Here is a 21,704-nt window from a genome sequence, read left to right as displayed (position 1 = left end):
AACATGCTAGCTAAAAGTAACAGCGTAAATAACAAAAATACCAGGAAAAGTGGAATTAACTTGAGGATGAAAAATCTTAAAAACCAAAATAAAAAAATAAAATTACTTCCAAGTAACATATACAAATTCCCGCTATATTCCAACAGAAATTTAGAAAGCCCAGTTTTATAATACTTGAATTGATGCCAAAACAGAGAAACTTTGAAATAACAGCCTGCTTAAATAAAGGAATACTCCATCCAAAAATTATATTTTTAATATGACGTTTGTAGTGTTGGCCAAGAAAAACGTTTATTTTCATATTTTCATGTGAAATGAGAGAAAAAATATATGATATGATAGAATGTGCTGTCCAGTGGCTAACAATGTGAAAAATGTCTATGGAATAAAAGAAAAACACCCTCACGTTACTCATGTAGCAAAATCTACATGTCCATTATCCAGTTGTACACTCAAAACAGAACCGTTTTTTGCTAGATTATTATTCATATTGACTTCTGAGAAAATTAGCATACAATGTAAACCATAATTTTGTGCTTTTGTATTGAAGTCCCAGTCCTCTCCCTCACTCAGTGGTCCAGAGTCCTGCTTTGAAATGAAAAGCACAGAATTTTGTGAATGTGCCTTTCCTATTTAAGTATGAATAATATTTTAGCGAAAAATGTATGTTTTATGCGTATACGACTGGATAACGGACATATGGATTATGCCACATGAGGATTTTTTTTCACATTGTCTGCAGTTGTACAACACAGGTCACCATTAGGATCCATTATCCATCCATCCATCCATTATCCAACCGGCTATATCCTAACACAGGGTCACGGGGGTCTGCTGGAGCCAATCCCAGCCAACACAGGGCGCAAGGCAGGAACAAATTCCAGGCAGGGCGCCAGCCCACTGCAGTAGGATCCATTATGTTAAACTTATTTCTCTTGTTCTTCGTGAAAACATAAGTTTAAAAACATTTCTTGGCCAAACTACATGGGGTAAGTAACACAGAAAAAGTTTGGGTGGGCCTTTCCTTTATGGAGGAAATTCAAATAAAATCAGAGGTAGGGTGGGACGAAAACCTCCAGCCACAGTGGCTCCTCAATAATGAACCTGAGAACCACCAAGTTCGATGCTGAACTGCTGGTTTCTTTGTCATTTGCAACTCATTGATAATTGGCAGCTAGTTAAGAAAACAGCAAACAAAAACAGTAAATGCAGCTGTTTGGAGACTAAAAGAAGTTTGTAATGGTTGGAAGTTAATTCAAATTATTCTTTATTATTACTTACTATTTGGCCAACACTTTTATCCGAGGTAACTTACAATATTTGAGATACAACTGGTTCAATTTCTTTTGTTTTTTCAATTGGAGCACAGGCAGGTGAAGTGACTTGCTCAGGATCAACACAGTGTCAGCAGCAGGATACGAACCCATAGCCTCACGGTTTGAAGTCCAAATTCTAATGAAGCACAAACTACTCCTTGATCAATAACAACTTGAGCAGCATACATCAGCTTTATATTAAAAAACAGGTCTGAAAGAAAAACCTGCAGTCCACTAGGACTGAACTTGAGGGCCAAGGGTGTAGTACAAGGTGGGCATACGCATATACTACTAGTAAAATAGCAGTCCACCTTAATAAAAGGATGTGTCTGTGAATAAGTCTGTATGTCTGTCTGTTGCTATGTATCTGCCATTCTAAAAGATGAAGCATCATAAACATTTTTAGCAATAAAATGCATTGCATTTGCCATTCCAACAGATCATAAACATTAACAGTTTTTACAAATCCCAAACCAAAAAGCATACAACAGAGACATATGCATTGCATTTTTATTATTACTACAAACATTTGTGATGTGCCATCTATTAGGATGACAAATAGAATGCACTTCATTACTACATGCATTACAAAATATATTCCAGTGGATGATGTTGATGCACTTCAAATGTTAACACTAAGGTCCAAATCGATTATTTAGATTTCAACCTGCCTTAGGTAGTACAGTCAAGTACAATAATAAAGTTCTTAATTTTTCTTCATTAATTCCATTGCTTCATTGTGCATCTACACCATAAATCCACAAATGGCAAAATTAATGAAATACTACATTTGAATTTGAAAAGAATGTCAGATGGTTTGCTCCATGTTATTAGTTTTAGCCTCATTTCTCATGGATGTAAGTTTATTTTGTAGCACTGATGTTTGGCAGCAGCCTGGCTATTATAAATACATGCCTAAAGTACAGCTGAGTACCACAGCACAGAGCAATTTAAAAACCACTTTTCTCTGATATGATGACAGTCACCTTGTGGACCATGTGACTCACACTTTTGGAAAATTTCCACCCTGGCCTGTTATCTGTCTACATTGACCCATTCATAAACCATCATCAGAGAGACTGACAATCACTCACTGTATGCAGACATGCAACGCTTGGTTGACTGATGTTGCAAAGCCGCCAAATTTTTGTTTTCACCACCATTCACCCTTTGCTAAAGTGAAGGAAATTGCAGCATGTCTAGCAATACAAGTAAAGTATTTTATCAGCATGGATTTTTATTTTGCGTCACTGTAACTTCCATCTTCCAATGGTTGACAGATTTACCCATGTAATATTCCTGTGCTGGTGGTGCTTATACTATTGTTGTTTGTGTTTTCAGCAGATTTTGCAATGGCCAGTCGTACAATGAACGAGTCCAGTTTATGAACACATGAAGGGCGGGAAGAGGGAGAAGCAGTAAAAAAAAAGGATTAATAATTGACATATTTGGAGTGTCCATCTTCTTCCGCTTATCCGAGGTCGGGTCGCGGGGGCAGCAGCTTGAGCAGAGATGCCCAGACTTCCCTCTCCCCGGCTCTTCCGGGAGAATCCCAAGGCGTTCCCAGGCCAGCCGACAGACATAGTCCTTCCAGTGTGTCCTGGGTCTTCCCCGGGGCCCCCTCCCAGTTTGACGTGCCCAGAACACCTCACCAGGGAGGCGTCCAGGAGGCATCCTGATCAGATAACCGAGCCACCTCTTCTGACTCCTCTCAATGCGGAGGAGCAGCGGCTCTACTCTGAGCCCCTCCCGGATGACTGAGCTTCTCACCCTATCTTTAAGGGAAAGCCCAGACACCCTGCGGAGGAAACTCATTTCAGCCGCTTGTATTCGCGATCTCGTTCTTTCGGTCACTACCCATAGCTCATGACCATAGGTGAGGGTAGGAACACAGATCGACTGGTAAATTACAATGCTTTTTTTGACACTATTTGGAGTGTCAAAGCTGAAATTTAGTGTTATGGAGAGAACAATACAATACTAATATGACTAGCAATTTGGGAACATTTTTTTTTTGTACCAGCCCTTGTATTTTAACACTAGAATCCCTGAAGCCTATGAAAAAAGTCATAATCCTGGGCCACCTTAAATTCCTTCGCACCTCTCCATTAGCGGCTTTTTTTTTGTAAATGTGTCGATCAGCACAAGCTGCAAGCACCCTACTGTCCCACCACCATCGCCAAACCCCCCACGTCACAGTCAACTCAGGCAAAAAATTTTCCCAGCTCCAGTCTTGTTTATCTCGGTGTGAAGTGCCGGGAGTTGTATAGGGTAAATAATATCATTATGTGGAACACATGCATTTCATGGGTGTTCCGTGTCTACAATGATCTCTGTAAATGTTGGATGACAGGAAATGCGAGAAATGCAAGAAAAGTTGAACACATACAAACTTTTTTCATGTTATAGTACTAACGACAAAATTTTGACATGAAGTGTATAATGAGTGAAAACTGAAGTCCAAACATCAAATAAACACTTTCACAAAAGGTATACGTATAACGAAACAAGTGTGCTTTTACACAAAAATATAACCAAAAAAAGAAATCGCGTTAGGGTATGACGCTGACAAGACCGCTTGGGTGGTACAGAGGTAAGAACTGCGGACTCATAATCAAGAGGGCGCGGATTTGAGGCCAGCCGCTAACCAGAATTACCATTTTGAGTAGTGAGCTGCTCTTATTGTTACTATTATAGAATAAAAACATACATTTGATTTGAGTCTGTAACAGCCGGTGTAAATGTATGGTACTTATAAAGGTTCGCATTTTTTTTCTTCAGTTTTATTCTCTCAGTCATGCTCACGCTCCCCCCGATCTGACACTGCTATTTTCAAATAAAGAGGTGCTATAACAGAATGTGAACTCAGATGAGGATGAGGTTCTACATCCAAGAAAGAGAACAGAATCCCTCCCCACCAAGTAATGTCCACTCACACATAAGAACAACGCAGCTGTACCAGGTGTAAAGGCGAAAGATGGCACCATTTGGATGCAGCAAGAGGTCGGTTGTTGTCCTGCCAGTGGATATTACTGGTCAATCTGCCACACATGTCCTTCAATGAAACAGCAGAGCATGCCAAGCTCGCCAAGATTTCGTGCAAAGTTCTGTTTGTGATTATGTTTTGTGATGGTCTTTATATAAAAAAAATTTACAGGTAGTCCCCAGGTTACGGACAACGACCTACAACATACGAAAGGGGCTCGCGCAGTGTAGTGTCCAACTGGCGGCTCCAGGCGGCAAGCAGTTTCACTGCCTGCCCCCCGCTGCAAGTGGTGACCCTGTTGTGGCCGAACAGAGGCCATTGAGGGTGAACGGGGCGGCGGGGGGTAGCATTGTAGTGTGCCTCGGATGGCTGCATGTTGAATGGGAGTGGTGGTGCGGCGGGACACTGCAGGCAGCATACTGTAGTGGAGGTGACTGTGATGTGGGCTGGTGATGGACTGCCCTTCGCTGCCCCCATTCATTCTCAATAGCAAGCTTGCTTGTACTGTTATGCACATAGCAGGAAGTTGTCTCTTGTCAGTACTTTGATTTATGCGGGGACGATTCCAGTTCAGCACGAAGACGATTCTTCATGTCGCCAATTCGCACACTTCTCGATGGTCCAGGATTTTTCGGGTGATTTTCTATGTAATAAACTGAATAAGTTATAGTGTATTGAAAATTGCATAATTAGATCTGGACCACCCCATACATCAGACGTGTTGACGACTGGTGCCTAATCTGCTGTGATAGCGTGTACAGTGCTGTACAGAAGAGCTCATCTTAACCTTTTGTCTTCACCCTTCAAGAATGTCTTTGAAACACAAATCTGATGCAAGTGCTGGTGCTACAGTAAAGAAGAGAAAAACCATCACTATTGAAAATAAAGTAAAAATAATAAAAAGGTCAGAAACAGGTGAAACTCCATCATTCATTGGCAGAGCACTTGGTTACAGTCGGTCAACAATAACATTTATTAAAGTAATGTACCTGTTCCGACTTACATACAAATTCAACTTAAGTACAAACTTACAGTCCCTATCTCGTACGTAACCCGGGGACTGCCTGTATATGTTACTTATATAAAAGCCACATCGAATGTTAGTTATCTATTTACCTTGATTTATTTATCTCCATTCAGCGTAAAGTCACAGGCATGCTGACACAGTACATATGCAATTCTACTTCAGTACGTCAATGACTTTAGCTGCATGTGGAAGCTCCTGTCGCACTTTATGCAACTGTTGTTACAGTTTCATAAGCTTTATGACCTTAGTCTCGTAAAGTCTTTCTCCAAGGGGATCATTTCCTGAATAAGGAGTGGAACTGCACAGGTAGTTGGGTAGAAAACTAAACTAACTATCCACTATGAAATGTTAAAGGTTAAAATAACAGAATACAATAACACAGTCCATTTTGAGAGGCGCTACTATTTCTCTAAGATTATAAATAACAAGGCTAGTAATCCCAGAGTCTTATTCTCAACAATTGATCGTCTGCTAAACCCAGGTAACTCAAAGGAATGCCTCCAAAGTATTTCCAGTAAAACTTGTGAGGCTATTGCTGTATTTTTCAATCAAAAAATTACTGATATTAGAAATAACATAGTATATCTCCGCAACACTGAGGATCCTCTTAAACCCCAGTACTACGTTACAAACAAATTAAATTCTTTCACCAGGATAGATTTACCTGATTTGCATAAAATAATTTCTCAACTGAAACCCTCCACCTGCGTCCTTGACCCAATACGAACAAGTTTTTTCAAAGAAGTATTGGGCGTGCTATTTGATAATGTTCTTGACATAGTAAATTCGTCATTAGATACGGGGGTCTTCCCAGAATGTCTTAAGACTGCTGTAGTTAAACCCCTGCTGAAGAAAAATAATTTTGACCCCTCTGCTCTTGAAAATTTTAATCCCATCTCTAACTTGCCTTTCTTAAGTAAAATTCTAGAGAAGGCAGTCATTATGCTGTTAAATGACCACCTCACTAAACATGCTATTCTTGATAAATTTCAGTCAGGTTTTAGAACAAATCACAGCACAGAAACTGCACTCGTTAAAGTAGTAAATGACTTGTGGGTAAATGCAGACAGAGGCCATTTATCTGTTCTCATCCTTCTTGATCTGAGTGCCGCATTTGACACCATTGATCACAATATTCTTAGAAATCGCCTTAGTCAATGGGTGGGCCTCTCTGGCAGTGTCTTAAATTGGTCTGAATCCTACCTGGTAGGGAGAAAATTCTTTGTTAGTTGTGGTAATTACAACTCAAAGACACATGATATCCTATATTGTGTTCCACAAGGCTCTATTCTGGGTCCACTGCTTTTCTCAATCTACATGCTTCTGTTAGGTCAGATTATCTCAGGGCACAACGTGAGCTACCACAGCTATGCTGATGACACACAGCTGTATTTATCAATAGCACCTGATGACCCCGATTCTCTTGATTCACTAACACAATGTCTTACTTGTATTTCAGAATGGATGAATAGTAATTTTCTAAAGCTAAATAAAGAGAAAACTGAAATTTTAGTGATTGGCAATAATGGATACAATGAGGCTATTCGGAGACGGAAGACGGAGGTAAAAAGCTTAGGGGTAACTGTTGACTGTAATCTGAATTTTAAATCGAATATTCATCAGACCACTAGGACAGCATTTTTTCACTTAAGAAACATAGCAAAAGTTAGACCTCTTATATCACTGAAAGATGCTGAGAAATTAGTTCACGCGTTTGTTTTCAGTCGACTAGATTACTGCAACGCACTCCTCTCAGGAATACCCAAAAAAGACATAAATCGTTTGCAACTAGTGCAGAATGCAGCTGCTAGAATCCTAACCAGGAAAAGAAAATCCAAGCACATTTCTCCAGTTTTGATGTCACTACACTGGTTACCTGTGTCATTCAGGATTGACTTTAAAATTCTGCTTATGGTTTATAAAGCCTTAAATAATCTCGCTCCATTTTATAACACCTTATATTCCAAATAGTAACCTTAGATCTTCAAATGAGTGTCTCCTTAGAATTCCAAGAGCAAAACTTAAAAGAAGTGGTGAGGTGGCCTTCTGCTGTTATGCACCTAAAATCTGGAATAGCCTGCCAATAGGAATTCGCCAAGCTAATACAGTGGAGCATTTTAAAAAACTGCTAAAAACACATTATTTTAACATGGCTTTCTCATAACTTCACTTTAATTTAATCCTGATACTCTGTATATCCAATTCATTATAATAACTATTCATGGTGGCGCTAAAATCCATACTAACCCCTACTCTCTCTTCTGTTTCTTTTTCCGGTTTCTTTGTGGTGGCGGCTTGCGCCACCACCATCTACTCAAAGCACCGTGATGTTCCAGCATTGATGGATTAAAAGCCATGACCATCATCATCAAGTCCTTCCGTGAGAACCTTAAATACAAAGAGGACTATTTCATTTTTGTTAGGTAGAATGCCCAGAGGGGACTGGGCAGTCTCGTGGCCTGGAACCCCTGCAGATTTTTTTTTTTGTTTGTTTTTTCTGTCCTCCCTGGCCATCGGACCTTACTCTTATTCTATGGTAACTAATGTTGTCTTTATTTTAATTTCTTACTTTGTCTTTTATTTTTCTTTTCTTCATTATGTAAAGCACTTTGAGCTACTTTTTTGTATGAAAATGTGCTATATAAATAAATGTTGTTGTTGTAGTTTGTCAGCATGCCCGTGTTGATTAAACATAGGAAGCTCTGTAGTCTATCTGTGACTTTACGCTTCAAATATGAAGGAAAATGCTCAGCTCAAAAATGGACTTATTCAGTAAGTTTTAAAGTATTTGTCTCTTATTTATTCATATGCTCAATTGGTTGTAATTGCAAGAGATTCTTTTTTTTTATAATTATAAATACAGTTTAGGCCAAAAAGGTATAACAACTAAGAAAAACACCAAGGGTGTTATTCTTAACTTCAAAAGTTTAATAACAAATCAGAATTCTGGATCATTCTTTAGTGGGCCACTCATGGCACTTTTCCCATCTACTCAACCCAAGTTCATCCTTTACTATTGTATAAAGTGTGACCCTCTGGATTTAGTGTCTATGAAGAATAACTTGCAGATTCCTATTGATAAGAACACTTTAAAAGATGTGGGTTTGTGCTGTGAATTCTGTAACACACAATCCACGTATTGTTTTTTATTATACGCTAAAAGTTAAATGTATCATTTTACCTGGAACATATAACTTACAAGTGCACATAACAATTTCTCCCACAAAGAATATTAAAACATGAATTTCAAAACTAATCAAGTATAATGTTGAATGTTAATGCTTCTAAAAACAGATCTCACCTGCAATTGAACACCAAAATGTATTCCACTGCTTCCACTGCCCAACGGGCCTCGATATCGCAGAACACCAGGGGCTTTGCTGCCTGATGAGTGTATTTGGACTCGCAACTTAGCACCAGGCTCAAGCGAGCCCAGCAAAGCCAGCTTCTTGGGGCATTGAATCAACATAATCCTCTCATGCAGGTCCGAAACTGGTTCCAGCAGGTAAGCAAAATCTTCTCTGATCTCTGTCAGCACATCACGGTCCACTTTCAGCACATCGCCAGAGTCCAGTACCTTGAAGGAGGAAAACAGAAAGTCCAGGGTTAATCATCCAAGGCATTTACTGAGTTTCATTCCCCTTTCTATACCAGGGTGACCTAGCAGTCTCCTGGATTAATAATGCTCACACATCAAACACTCCAGGAAAGGAGACAGGGTCCTAAGTAAAGAAGGCCAGCAGCCATAAAACATTTTCTTCAGAGCATGTCATTCACCTGAGAATAACCAAGTTACGGCCTGGCCAGTACTTGGACGCTAGACCATCTAGGAAAAGCTTGCTGGAAGAAGTACTGGTGAGACCAGTTGAGGGTGCTTACCCGATGGTCTGTATGTGGATCCCAATACCCCAGTGCAGTGATGGGAACACTGTGCTGTAAAAATGGAGCCATCATTTGGATTAGACCTAAAACCATGGTCCTTACTCTCTGTGGTCATTAGAGACCCCTGGGCATCTTTCAGAAACAGTAGGGTGTATCCTAATGTCCTGGCTAAATTGCCCTCCATAGCCTAGTCCAGGGGTAGGCAACGTCGGTCCTGGAGTGCCACAGTATGTGCAGGTTTTTGTTCCAACCCAGTTCCTTAACGAGAACTCAATTATTGCTGATGAAGCACATATTGCTTAAGTGACATTTTAATGCTTCATTTTAGTGGTCTCGCTTGTTAAGGTTCTCCAACCTTAATTGCTTATTTCAATCTTAAACTGCTGCATTCAGTGTTTTAATTGTTCCTTATTAGCAATAAGATGTAAAAGACAAAGCAGCCAGCAGTTCTCCAGCTAGCTTTTTTCCAATTACATCTGTGTGTGTTCATCATGCACGGTTTGATTTAATAAAACACTTAATAGAAAAATGTGACAGACTGAAAATGATCTGTTTTAGGCTTCAAATCATTTGGATGATATCCTTGGAAAGGAAAAAAAATCTACGATATAAAAGCCTTACATTGCACAGACTAACAAGCCATAAAATTAAATAAGGTCTGAGATTGGCAATGATTGGTTTCTAATTAAGCAATTGGGTTGAATGAAAACCTGTAGCCACTGCGGCTCACCAGGACCGACATTGCCTACCCCTGTTTTACATCTTTTTGCTAATAAGGAGCAATTAAAACACTGAATGCAGCAGTTTAAGATTGAAATAAGCAATTAAGGTTGGAGAACCTTAACAAGCGAGACCACTAAAATGAAGCATTAAAATGTCACTTAAGCAATATGTGCTTCATCAGCAATAATTGAGTTCTCGTTAAGGAACTGGGTTGGAACAAAAACCTGCACATACTGTGGCACTCCAGGACCGACGTTGCCTACCCCTGTTCTAGTCATTCTGTTCCCAAATCATCCCCTGTCTCTACCTGGCTAACTATCTTTCACACCTTCACCACATATTAGGACATGTGTATTGAGTGTACTGGTGCAAAAATGGCTGCCGCTGCATCATCCATTTGGGTACTACACATTGGTGGAGGGTGAAGTGGTTCCCCTCTGTCCATGCGCTTTTGAGTTGCGAGGAAAGTGTTATATAAATGTAATTAGTAATTACTATTATTATTATTAATTATTTAAATCTGTGGCCTTCTGCAAGATCAATTATTTTCCTAAAAGAAAATGCACAACTCAGCAACAGTGCTTAAATGCTGAATTCTTCTACTCATTTATTTATTTATGATTTTTCATGATGTTCTCAAATCTACATTGACAACAGGTTTTAGTCAGAAAAAATGACTGGAGCTTTTTTTTTGGAATTCTTCTCACACCTGATGTGAGTGCCATGGGGGACAGACAGGGTGAAAAGGGAAAAGTATGTTTTTTACAAATTTGATCGTCATACATAATAAAGTAATAACATTTTTTTGGAGAAGAAAATATAAGAAGCAACTTTAGTAAACAATTATTGAAGAAATTTGAGACATGAAAAATAAATAAAAAAAGATGCATCTTAATAATAAAAAGAAAAAAAAAAGGCAGTTATGGAAAAGTTGCAATCAAATATGTGATTTAGCTCATATAACCAGAAATATAAACAACTGAAATATTTTCAAATAGTAATAATATACTATGTGAATATTTATTTAATAATTTTTTTAAAAATAAGTATCTTCTTATATAATACGCTACCGTGGCTGTCCGTTTGCCTGTCCAGGATTTTAAATCACCTGTAGCTCGCAAACCGTTTCACCCATTGACCTGAAATTTGGTACACATACACTATGTAAGCTGTACCGTCCGCTTTCGGGGTGATGATTTTTATTAGTCCTTTTATTTTTATTTAATTCTATTGTAGAATCAACTCCTGGCAGTGCGCAGCAGGGCAGCCGTGCGGCACATGCGTACAAGTGCCATTCTCATCCCTACCACCTTTGCCGGCACTTCCTCTACCTCCTCATATCTTAAATCATTCTTGAGGCAGATTGAACACTTAAGTGGCAGCTTAAGTGAAAAATTAAGAAAAACATACTAAATAATTGCAACACAATAACTGACTTAATCAGTTTTAATGCGAAAAGATGCTGAAAAAAGAAAAGAAGAAGCGGGCCGCTAGAATGAAGAAAACATACTACTCACAAAGCAGCAAGAACATCAATCTCTGAGCAAACGAATGCTAAACGTACAGAGAAAGAGTATGAAAGCTATAAGTCAAGTACAGTGATCCCTCGCTATATCGCTCTTCGCCTTTCGCGGCTTCACTCTATCGCGGATTTTATATGTAAGCATATTTAAATATATATCGCGGATTTTTTGCTGGTTCGCGGATTTCTGAGGACAATGGGTCTTTTAATTTCTGGTACATGCTTCCTCAGTTGGTTTGCCCAGTTGATTTCATACAAGGGATGCTATTGGCAGATGGTTGAGAAGCTACCCAACATACTTTTCTCTCTCTCTCTCTCTTGCGCTGACTTTCTCTGATCCTGATGTAGGGGGTGTGAGCAGGGGGGCTGTTCGCACACCTAGATGATACGGACGCTCGTCTAAAAATGCTGGAAGATTATCTTCACGTTGCTATCTTCTGTGCAGCTGCTTCCTGAAGCAACATGCTGCACGGTGCTTCGCATACTTAAAAGCTCGAAGGGCACGTATTGATTTTTAATTGTTTGTTTTTCTCTGGCTCTTTCTCTCTCTCTTTGTCTGCTCCTGACGGAGGTGGTGTGAGCTGCCGCCTTCAACAGCTTTGTGCAGCGGTGCTTCGCATACTTAAAAGCCAAACAGCCCTATTGATTTGTTTGCTTTCTCTGTCTTTATGACAGTCTCTGCTCCTGACTCCTTTGAAGAGGAAGATATGTTTGCATTCATTTAATTGTGAGACAGAACTGGCATCTCTGTCTTGTCATGGAGCACAGTTTAAACTTTTGAAAAAGAGACCAATGTTTGTTTGCAGTGTTTCAATAACGTTCCTGTCTCTCTACAACCTCCTGTGTTTCTGCGCAAATCTGTGACCCAAGCATGACAATATAAAAATAACCATATAAACATATGGTTTCTACTTCGCGGATTTTCTTATTTCACAGGTGGCTCTGGAACGCAACCCCCACGATGGAAGAGGGATTACTGTATTCACTGCACATTATTGTGCAGTATGCTGTTACTGGTTTTAAAATAATTCAACTTAAAAAGATAAGGGCCCGACTTCCTCTAGTGGGCTTACAGCCCATCACCGTTAAGCTTGATTGGCATTCGCTTTAGAACTCCACAATTAGCAGCTCCTTTTGGTGCCCTGTTCTCTTCACAGATAAGAGCAGCTTCACACTGGGCACATGTGACAGACATGAAAGAGTCTGGAGATGCCGTGGTGAACATTATACAGCCTGCATCATCATCCAACATGATCGGTTTGGTGGTGGGTCAGTGATGATCAGGGGAGGCATATTCCTTGGAAGGTCACACAGCTCTCCATGTGCTAGGCCATGGTACCCTGACTGCTGTTGGGTATTGGGATGAAATCCTCAGAGTCATTGTCACACCTTATGCTGGTGCAGTGAGCCCTGGGTTCCTCCTGGTGCAGGACAATGCCCGGACTCATGTGGCAAAGAGTGTGTAGGCAGTTCCTAGATGACGAAGGCATTGATGCCATTGACTGGCCCACATGTTCCCCAGACTTCAGTCCAATTGAGAACCTCCAGGACTTTAAGGATTGGTGCAACTGACACCTCAATTCACATCAATTAAGACCAATGCAAAAAAAGGATTTTTAGAAATGTTGGCCAACTGAAAAGGTATGAACATGAAAAGTATGAGCATGTACAGCACTCAATATTTAGTTGGGGCTCCTTTGGCCTGGATTACTGCAGCAATGCGGCGTGGCATGGAGTCGATCAGTCTGTGGCACTGCTCAGGTGTTATGAGAGCCCATGTTGCTCTGATAGTGACCTTCAGCTCTTTTGAATTGTTGGGTCTGGCGTATTGCATCTTCCTCTTCACAATACCCCATAGATTTTCTGTGGGGTTAAGGTCGGGCGAGTTTGCTGGCCAATCAAGAACAGGGATACCATGGTCCTTAAACCAGGTACTGGTAGCTTTGGCACTGTGTGCAGGTGCCAGGTCCTGTTGGAAAATGAAATCTGCATCTCCATAAAGTTCGTCAGCAGCAAGAAGCATGAAGTGCTCTAAAACTTCCTGGTAGACGGCTGCGTTGACCTTGGACCTCAGAAAACACAATGGACCAACACCAGCAGAGGACATGGCACCCCAAACCATCACTGACTGTGGAAACTTTAACACTGGACCTCAAGCAACGTGGATTCTGTGCCTCTCCTCTCTTCCTCCAGACTCTGGGACCTTGATTTCCAAAGGAAATGCAAAATTTACTTTCATCAGAGAACATAACTTTGGACCACTCAGCAGCAGTCCAAAGGCGAGACGCTTCTGACGCTGTCTCTTGTTCAAGAGTGGCTTAACACAAGGAATGCGACAGCTGAAACCCATGTCTTGCATACGTCTGTGCTGGTGGTTCTTGAAGCACTGACTCCAGCTGCAGTCCACTCTTTGTGAATCTCCCCCATATTTTTGAATGGGTTTTGTTTCACAATCCTCTCCAGGGTGTAGTTATCCCTATTGCTTGTACACTTTTTTCTACCACATCTTGTCCTTCCCTTCGCCTCTATTAATGTGCTTGGACACAGAGCTCTGTGAACAGCCAGCCTCTTTAGCAATGACCTTTTGTGTCTTGCCCTCCTTGTGCAAGGTGTCAATGGTCGTCTTTTGGACAACTGTCAAGTCAGCAGTCTTCCCCATGATTGTGTAGCCTACAGAACGAGACTGAGAGACCATTTAAAGGCTTTTGCAGGTGTTTTGAGTTAATTAGCCGATTAGAGTGTGGCACCAGGTGTGTTCAATATTGAACCTTTCCACAATATTCTAATTTTCCGAGATACTGAATTTGGGACTATCATTAGTTGTCAGTTATAAATCATTAAAATTAAAAGAAATAAACATTTGAAATACATCAGTGTGTGTAATGAATGAATCTAATATACAAGTTTCACTTTTTGAATGGAATTACTGAAATTAATCAACTTTGTCATGATATTCTAATTTTATGACCAGCACCTGTATACGGAGTCACATTATGAGCTGCTGTGATGAAATTCACACAAGTTGTATCAACCTGTGATTTCAATTTTTGACTTTGATTTTCATTGTGATGTTAAATCTGTCCCCCATTGGGTTGGTGGTTTTGGTTTCCATTGACCGTTGTTACATTGTTTTGTTCAACGAATTACTCAGTATTACTCAGCAAAAATTTTCCACTTGAATATTTCGTTCATTGAGATCTGATGTGTGATTCAAGTGTTCCCTTAATTTTTTTGAGCAGTTTAGTATGTTTAGTAACTAAAATGTATAATATGAATAAGCCCTTATTTTAAATCAAGCACTTGATTTATTATGTGATTCTGCACCACGTAAGACATTATTATTTTGAAAATATAATTTCACCAATATAGTTTAAGCACTGAATTGCACTGAGCCTTAGATTGTAAAAACACTCAGTCTTACATGCAACTACTCCACCAATATAAAATGATACCCTGAAAGCCAATGGCAAAGACTAGGTGCAGGATTAGCAAGAAGAAGGTGCAGTTGAAAAGAATAGGAGACAAAGATGGCCAAAAATGCCAAAAGGTGTTGGCCATTAACATAATGAATAAGAGGAATGGATGGGCATAACCCAGTGAAGAGTGGGCTTGACTGAAGGGGAATCAGATAAAGGTGGCAATATGCCATTAGGTGTTGTCCGTTAAGCATAAGAAGGAGTGTCAGAATATCTTATCTATGTTAAGCTATTTATAAAAATGTCTTCCAACCCAGAAACAGTGGTTTTCTCCGTGGACAGAGCATAGCTGTTTATCATCTTTAATAAACGTGAACTTGAAACCAGAAGGCTTTTGGACTCTGTGGGATTTCCTGGCTTTGGATATTATTGAATATAAAACACATAATAATGTAATGTGAAAATCCAAGAATTAAAAGCTCAAAATTCACAAATACATCCTAGGTCCATCTTCAAAGACATTTGTAGATGAAAATTTAATTCAAGTTTCACTAAGCTTTATGTCCATTTTATTGCCTTCTGATTTCCAGCATATTCTGTTCTCTGTAGTTTGAATTACTACCTTTGATTTTGGATTAATGACTTTGAGTACCAATTAAAATGGAGTATTCTTTTTTTCAGAGAAAGAAAAAAATTGCACAAAGTACAGAAATTCACAACTTTCAGGCGGGCTATTGTTATTTGGTATCTCATAAGCAGACTCCAACCTCAAGCAGTACATTCAAACGTTCCCCTAAGTTGTGCATGAAGAAACAGGCACATAGATGTTTCAAAGCCAAGTCTTTCAACATCATAACAGTTTAGTTGATAACGTTAACATTTAAATTTGAGCTTTTTATTTTCTCCTGGTTTTGTGCTGCATATTGATGACATCATTTGGATTGCAGAGTCATGTCAATATGTGTACATGTGATGTCATGACGCCGATTTTATAGAAGACTGTGCTACATGCCCTGTCACTACCTGCACTTTCTCCCAAAGGGAAAACCTTTTGTTTAACTTGAGAAAACCAGTTAGCACAGCAGTATCTTTTAGAGGCATAGCTGACCTTTGGTTCATGTATTTATTTATTTTTCTTTATTTCTCTGACCTTGTCACTCTGTTTGTTTTGTCTGTGATTCAATTACTCCTCTTTCCAGACTACTCTTCCTTATTTGCCTATAAAAGTCCTCTACCTCACTATAGTAAACTGACCTTTTTGTCCACTTCCAAGGAATCACTGACTTGTTCGCAACACTCATGTAAAGTAGTGCATGTAAGTAAATAAGTGATGCAAAATGTACTTTGAATTTTAAAATACTGTATTGTAAATGATGGTGCCCTGTCCAGGATTTGTTCTTGCCTTGTGCTCTATGCTGCGTAGGATAAGATCCAGCACTATACAACCCAGTTCAGTACTAAGCGGGTTAGAACAGGGGTTCCCAAACTTTTGGACGTCAAGTACCACCCAAGGTTAATTGAGTTGCATTGCGTACCACCCGAATTTTTAACAAAAAAATTAAAAAGCAAGTACTGCAATGAATGATTAATTCTTAATTAGGTAATATACAGCAAATTCACAACATTGACTACAACCGCCCCGAAATCTGAATAAAAGTTAAAGAATTGGAAGAAATTATGCATAAAATTAACGAAAACATTTGTGCATGTACATAAATTGATAAATTCCGCCCCGAAACTAAATCCTGCCTTCGGCCTGTATGTGACGCAGTTACCGAAGACGAAATGGTATCAGCTTTGTGCTTAGATCTAGTGACTACGTTGCGATACAGCGGCAGTGCACGTATAACAACAAACGCGAGCGGTTTCTGTGAGGCAGAGTTACCGAAGACTAAATAGTGTCGCCGTTGTGCTTTCATCTAGTGACCAAAAGCTCAAACAGTGAAGAAGTAGAAGTTGACTTCCGCGAAACAGAATTATGGCAGCGTTAAATGAACTAAATACTGATTCGAATAATAGGTTTTATTTATTCAGATGATGAAATTTCAAACCACACTAAATTTGGGAATCCACGTATTATTGTATTTAAACAGTTTCATTGGTTTTTGCTCACAATATGCTTGTCATAAAGAGTTTTGCACAGATAAATTAAATTTCAGGGACTGCGATGCGTACCACATGAAAAGGCTCCGCATACCACCAGTGGTACGAGTACCACAGTTTGGGAACCGCTGGGTTAGAAAATGTCTGACTGTATTGTAAATGATTTTTGTTTGTCTATGTACACAGTCACAACATCCATTAAGTGGGTTGGGAAGGAGTGAGGGGGGATCATCACTGACTAAGGCGGTGTCTACAATAATCAAATTCCACCCCATATAAACCAGAATCTTTAATTACCAACTCCCCAAGCAGAGACTAGCCACGGCTGAACTCTACAAGTATATCATCAAACTACAGGAAGTAGACCTGGGATGTATTTGTGAATTTTTTAAAAATTACAAACTTACATATTGCCATGTGTATTTCAAAATGTATTTAAACATGATTATTTTCTTTATTGATTCATATATTATAATTTGGGGTGGCATGTTGGAACAATAGCAGCATAGATGTCTTGCAGTAAGGAGTGCAGGGCTTGCATGCTCTCCTCGTGTCCATGCGGGTTTCCGCCAGGTGCTTCAGGTTCCTCCCACAGTCCAAAGACATGCAGGTTATTTGACTTGGCAATGCTAAATTGGCCCAGATGCGTGTATGTGTTTGCCCTGTGATAGACAAGGATTGTTCCAACCTTGTGCCCTAGGATTGCTGGGATAGGCTCCAGCTGCCCCATGACCCTGCCCTAGATGAGCAGGTTAGGAAGATAGATGGATAGGTATTACAATTTGCAGATTTTCATTTACCTATTAAAAGTTAAAACTGTAATGCCCCTGTTTTGGGGGATCATGCTAAAGAAACCATTTTAGACCATTAATTACTTTTGAGTTGTCATTTTATTTACTAATAATTGCCTAATTTCGTACTATGTTTATTATTAAAACTTCAAACAAAAACACACTGTATAAATGTGGTGTCAAAAACAGCAGTTTGAATAGGAAAAGGGCGTCAGATACAGCTGCTCATCTCAAGACATATGTGGTCAGGAAGTGGAAGAAGCATGTAAAATAAAAGTTGAGGTGCCAACTTGGTTGCCCCCGTTTAATATAATTAACAACAAAAACTTTGCTTATAGGCCAGCAAAATGAACAAAGAATCCCAATTGAGTATGACCACTCCTGGCTGCTCACAAAAAAGGTTTTCTCTCCCAATTGTTTTAGTTTTGTTGGAACTCCCTCCGGTGGCTCGCCTATATCACAAAGTGTTGCCTCCCTCCATTGTGGTAAAGGCTTTAAGGTACTCCGTCCAGAAGGGGCAGAGTCAGTTCCCCTTTAATAGGGACTGAGATCTTCTTAACACTGGGGGGGAAGAAGGAGATGACAATGTTAGCGATAGCACCTCCTCTAGCCATGGGGTGGTATTACGTACCTTGAATAAGCCCAGAAGATAATCGATCCTCTGACGCACACGCATGACGCAAAGTTAATCAGACTACAGGAATGTTCATCTTGGTGTAATGACAACACATGCCATCTTATAATTTTTGGAGTATAAACATTTTAAAGTTTATAAGAATAAACACTCTACAAGGTACATATTGATAATTTGGAAAAGTAAATAGTTGATATTGCTAATAACCCTCAGATTTTACTTGGAGCAACAGTTAATTACTTTGACAAATAAGAAGTCTGAAGTGTGTAATGAAAGAGCTTTACCATTATAACACTGAGTGAAGGCTTTAAACACATTCTATAAGGGAGCCATTTCAGATAAGGTAGATAGAAGTTTCGATGTAAAGTAGTTATACTCACTAATCATGGCACCAGAGAGTGGTAACATGTTGCATGTTGAATAGCCATGCAATTAACAATTTCACTGTACTCTTCAAATGTGACAATACTCATCCAATATACATAATTTATATAACTGCACTCCGTATTTGTAGCAATAACTTTAGAAATTCCTTTAGTAATAAACAAAATTACAGATTGTCAGTCAGCTTCCAAATCATATCATGTCACATTTTCACTTAACTGAATTCTGTATCTGACTTCCATTATTGCGCATAATTGATAAATACTTATTGCCAGTGTTAATTTTCTATTAAAGAAATCAGATTTAGATCTGAATGAACCACAGAATTACAGACCAATTTCCAATTAACTGTTTAACTGTTCCAATTGTTTTTATAAAACTGTAAATATACAATTTTTGTCTTATCCTGAAAAAATAGAGACTTTATGAAAGACTGTGTTCTGTTTCAGCCTAGTCACAGCCCATAAGCTGGTTTAACTCAACTTATAAACGGTATTCTGGTCTCCTTGATGCAGGACATGCCCCTGTTATGTTTTAAGACTAAAGTCTACTGATAATAGCATTCCCAACTAATAACATTCTGTGCTGACTTCATCGCCATCTGCAGTGCTTTTTGGTCCAAAAAAACGATGGATTCCACAGCACACATTTTATGCATCTGGATTTTTCTAAAACAACAGAGGACATAAAGGTGTTGGTGAGGCTTCATGAAAACAGCCGAGGTGCTTTGTGCCTGCTTTAGATCTTCAGTGATGGGGCAGTCCAAGCATTTTAAAGCTGCAGACTCTTTCCACTGTATTCTCTCTAATGTAGATCTGCTGCTTCCTGGTTTGAAGATACCAAAGGCCCATTTATTCCTTGCACGTCTGTGTAACTGCAAAGGTTCAAGTGACATAAATTTTGTAACCAGTAATGTCACATGGATGTGCACAGCTGGAAGCACTTGCTTCTAGATTTTTCTGTCTGTGCGGTCCTGTACACAATTTTGTGTGTCGAATGTGCATGCACTAGACATCAAAACATGGACGTGTTCGAAGAGTAGTCAAGTGTGCGTGCATGGAACAATTCTGTGTCACTGCAGTGCCACCATGCACGACTGTAATATAAATAGAAAAAGGTACTCATTTTCTGTCTGAGACCGCATTTGCAGCTGTCTGCATTGGTTTAGTTTTGAATAATTAATATTCCTTAAGAGAGAGATTGTTCTCATACTACTGGGTCAGAATGTCAAACTCTTCTTTGTAAACCACATCATTTTGTTGATGATCAGGCCTATGATAGTGATGTCTTCAGGCAGTTTAATGCTGAATCTGAGCTGTGTCTGCCTACACAGTCATAGCTGAACAAAGAGAAAAGCAGAGACTTATCACACAACTCTGTGGGATGTCTGCTTTGAGAACCATCATGGGGGAAGTGAAGCTGCACAGAGGCAATCCTGATTTAAGAAAAGTAACTTTAAGGGGACATTCACCTGCTTGCCAATAGGAATACGCCAGGCTAATACAGTGGAGCACTGCTGAAAACACATTACTTTAACATGGCTTTAAATCTTAGTTTAATCCTGATGCTCTGTATATTCAATGAATAATTATTATTCATGGTATTCATATTCAAAATCCGTACTAACCCCTACTTTCTCTTTTGTTCTTTTTCTGGTTTTCTGGGGTGGCAACCTGCGCCACCACCACCTGATCAAAACACCGTGATGTCCCTACACTGATGTTCTTCCATGAGAACCCTGAATACAATGAGGACTGATTGAGGTCATTTATGTTAGGTAGAATGCCTAGAGGGGGCTGGGCGGTCTCATGGCCTAGAACTGTCTGGAGTTTTTTTGTTTTTTCTGTCCTCCCTGTCCATCGGACCTTACTTTTATTCCATGTTAATTAGTGTTCCCTTATTTTAATTCTTATTTATTACTTACTTATTTACTTATTTTGTCTTTTTTTCTCTTTCTTCATCATGTAAACCACTTTGAGCTGCATTATTTGTATGAAAATGTGCTATATAAATAAAATGCTGTTGTTGTTGTTGTGTCCAGTGTCAATACTATTTAGAGCAAGAATCGTCAACACTTGATTTACAAGGACTATAGGAAGACGGTTGTGTGTTTACAAAATATACAAGATGGATTTTTATTTTATTGTATTAGGCTTCTAAATATCAGTCTAATCTTAAATTTTAGCACTTGCATATCCTTTTACAAAAGCAACAAATACAGTGTGAGATATCGACATGAGTTAAGTGTTAAAATGAGTCCACAAACTTCCTCTTGAAACAAAAGGTCTGTTTCTTTTAAAATGAGCAAGAGAGTAATGACTGGCAAATTCTTCTTGGTCTGTGTCATGTCAAAAGTCTGAATGCTGCATCATGTTCCTGTACAACTGCAGGAAAAAGGGAAGCAATAAAAAAAAAAAAAAAAAAAAAAAGATTATAAAAAAAAAATCAATATTTTTATGGTACATAAAAATAGACTTCCCTGCACAGTAAAAAAAGGTTATAATGCTTCTATGGCTTTGCTGTCATAGCTCTCTTACTGCCGTGTTTTCAAGGGTGGACAAACTATAAAGTTATAAATATCTGGTCAAATATCCTACAATTATTCTTGGCTGTTTATATTTTTGAAGGAAAATATCTGTAGTTATCTGCTGTTTCATTTGCCTGTAATTTTGTCTAATATGATCTACTGTTAATTCTGCCTGTTATGTACAACTCAGTTTTTCTTTTTTAACTGCTTGTTTGAATCAGGTGGCACATTAGTGTTGTGGCTAATGATGTTGCCTCACAGACCCAGATTACTATGTTTATATCCCATCCTAGTTATTTTAAGAGGTATCTGTAAGTTTTCCTATTATCCAGGTGAGTTTTCTTGAGAACTTGCTGACTGCTAAACATTTGCTCACTTGGAAATAAAGCTACA

The 21,704-nt window shown here is 39.1% G+C and overlaps 1 protein-coding gene across 3 annotated transcripts in view; it reads right to left on the bottom strand.

Moving 5' to 3' along the window:
* Positions 1–21,704, bottom strand: part of si:cabz01101003.1 (ubiquitin carboxyl-terminal hydrolase CYLD) — a 110,656-nt gene that overhangs the window by 75,011 nt on the left and 13,941 nt on the right. For all 3 annotated transcript variants that reach the window (XM_051922293.1, XM_028793605.2, XM_028793604.2), the window contains exon 2: positions 8,631–8,906. In XM_051922293.1, the coding sequence (XP_051778253.1) occupies positions 8,631–8,906 (276 nt within the window). The remainder of the gene's footprint in view (positions 1–8,630; positions 8,907–21,704) is intronic.

Source organism: Erpetoichthys calabaricus, chromosome 2 (genome assembly GCF_900747795.2).
Source record: "Erpetoichthys calabaricus chromosome 2, fErpCal1.3, whole genome shotgun sequence".
Taxonomy (NCBI): Eukaryota; Metazoa; Chordata; class Cladistia; order Polypteriformes; family Polypteridae; genus Erpetoichthys; species Erpetoichthys calabaricus.
The sequence above is the reverse complement of the archived record's forward strand: the minus strand, read 5'-3'. Positions and strand labels throughout refer to the sequence as shown.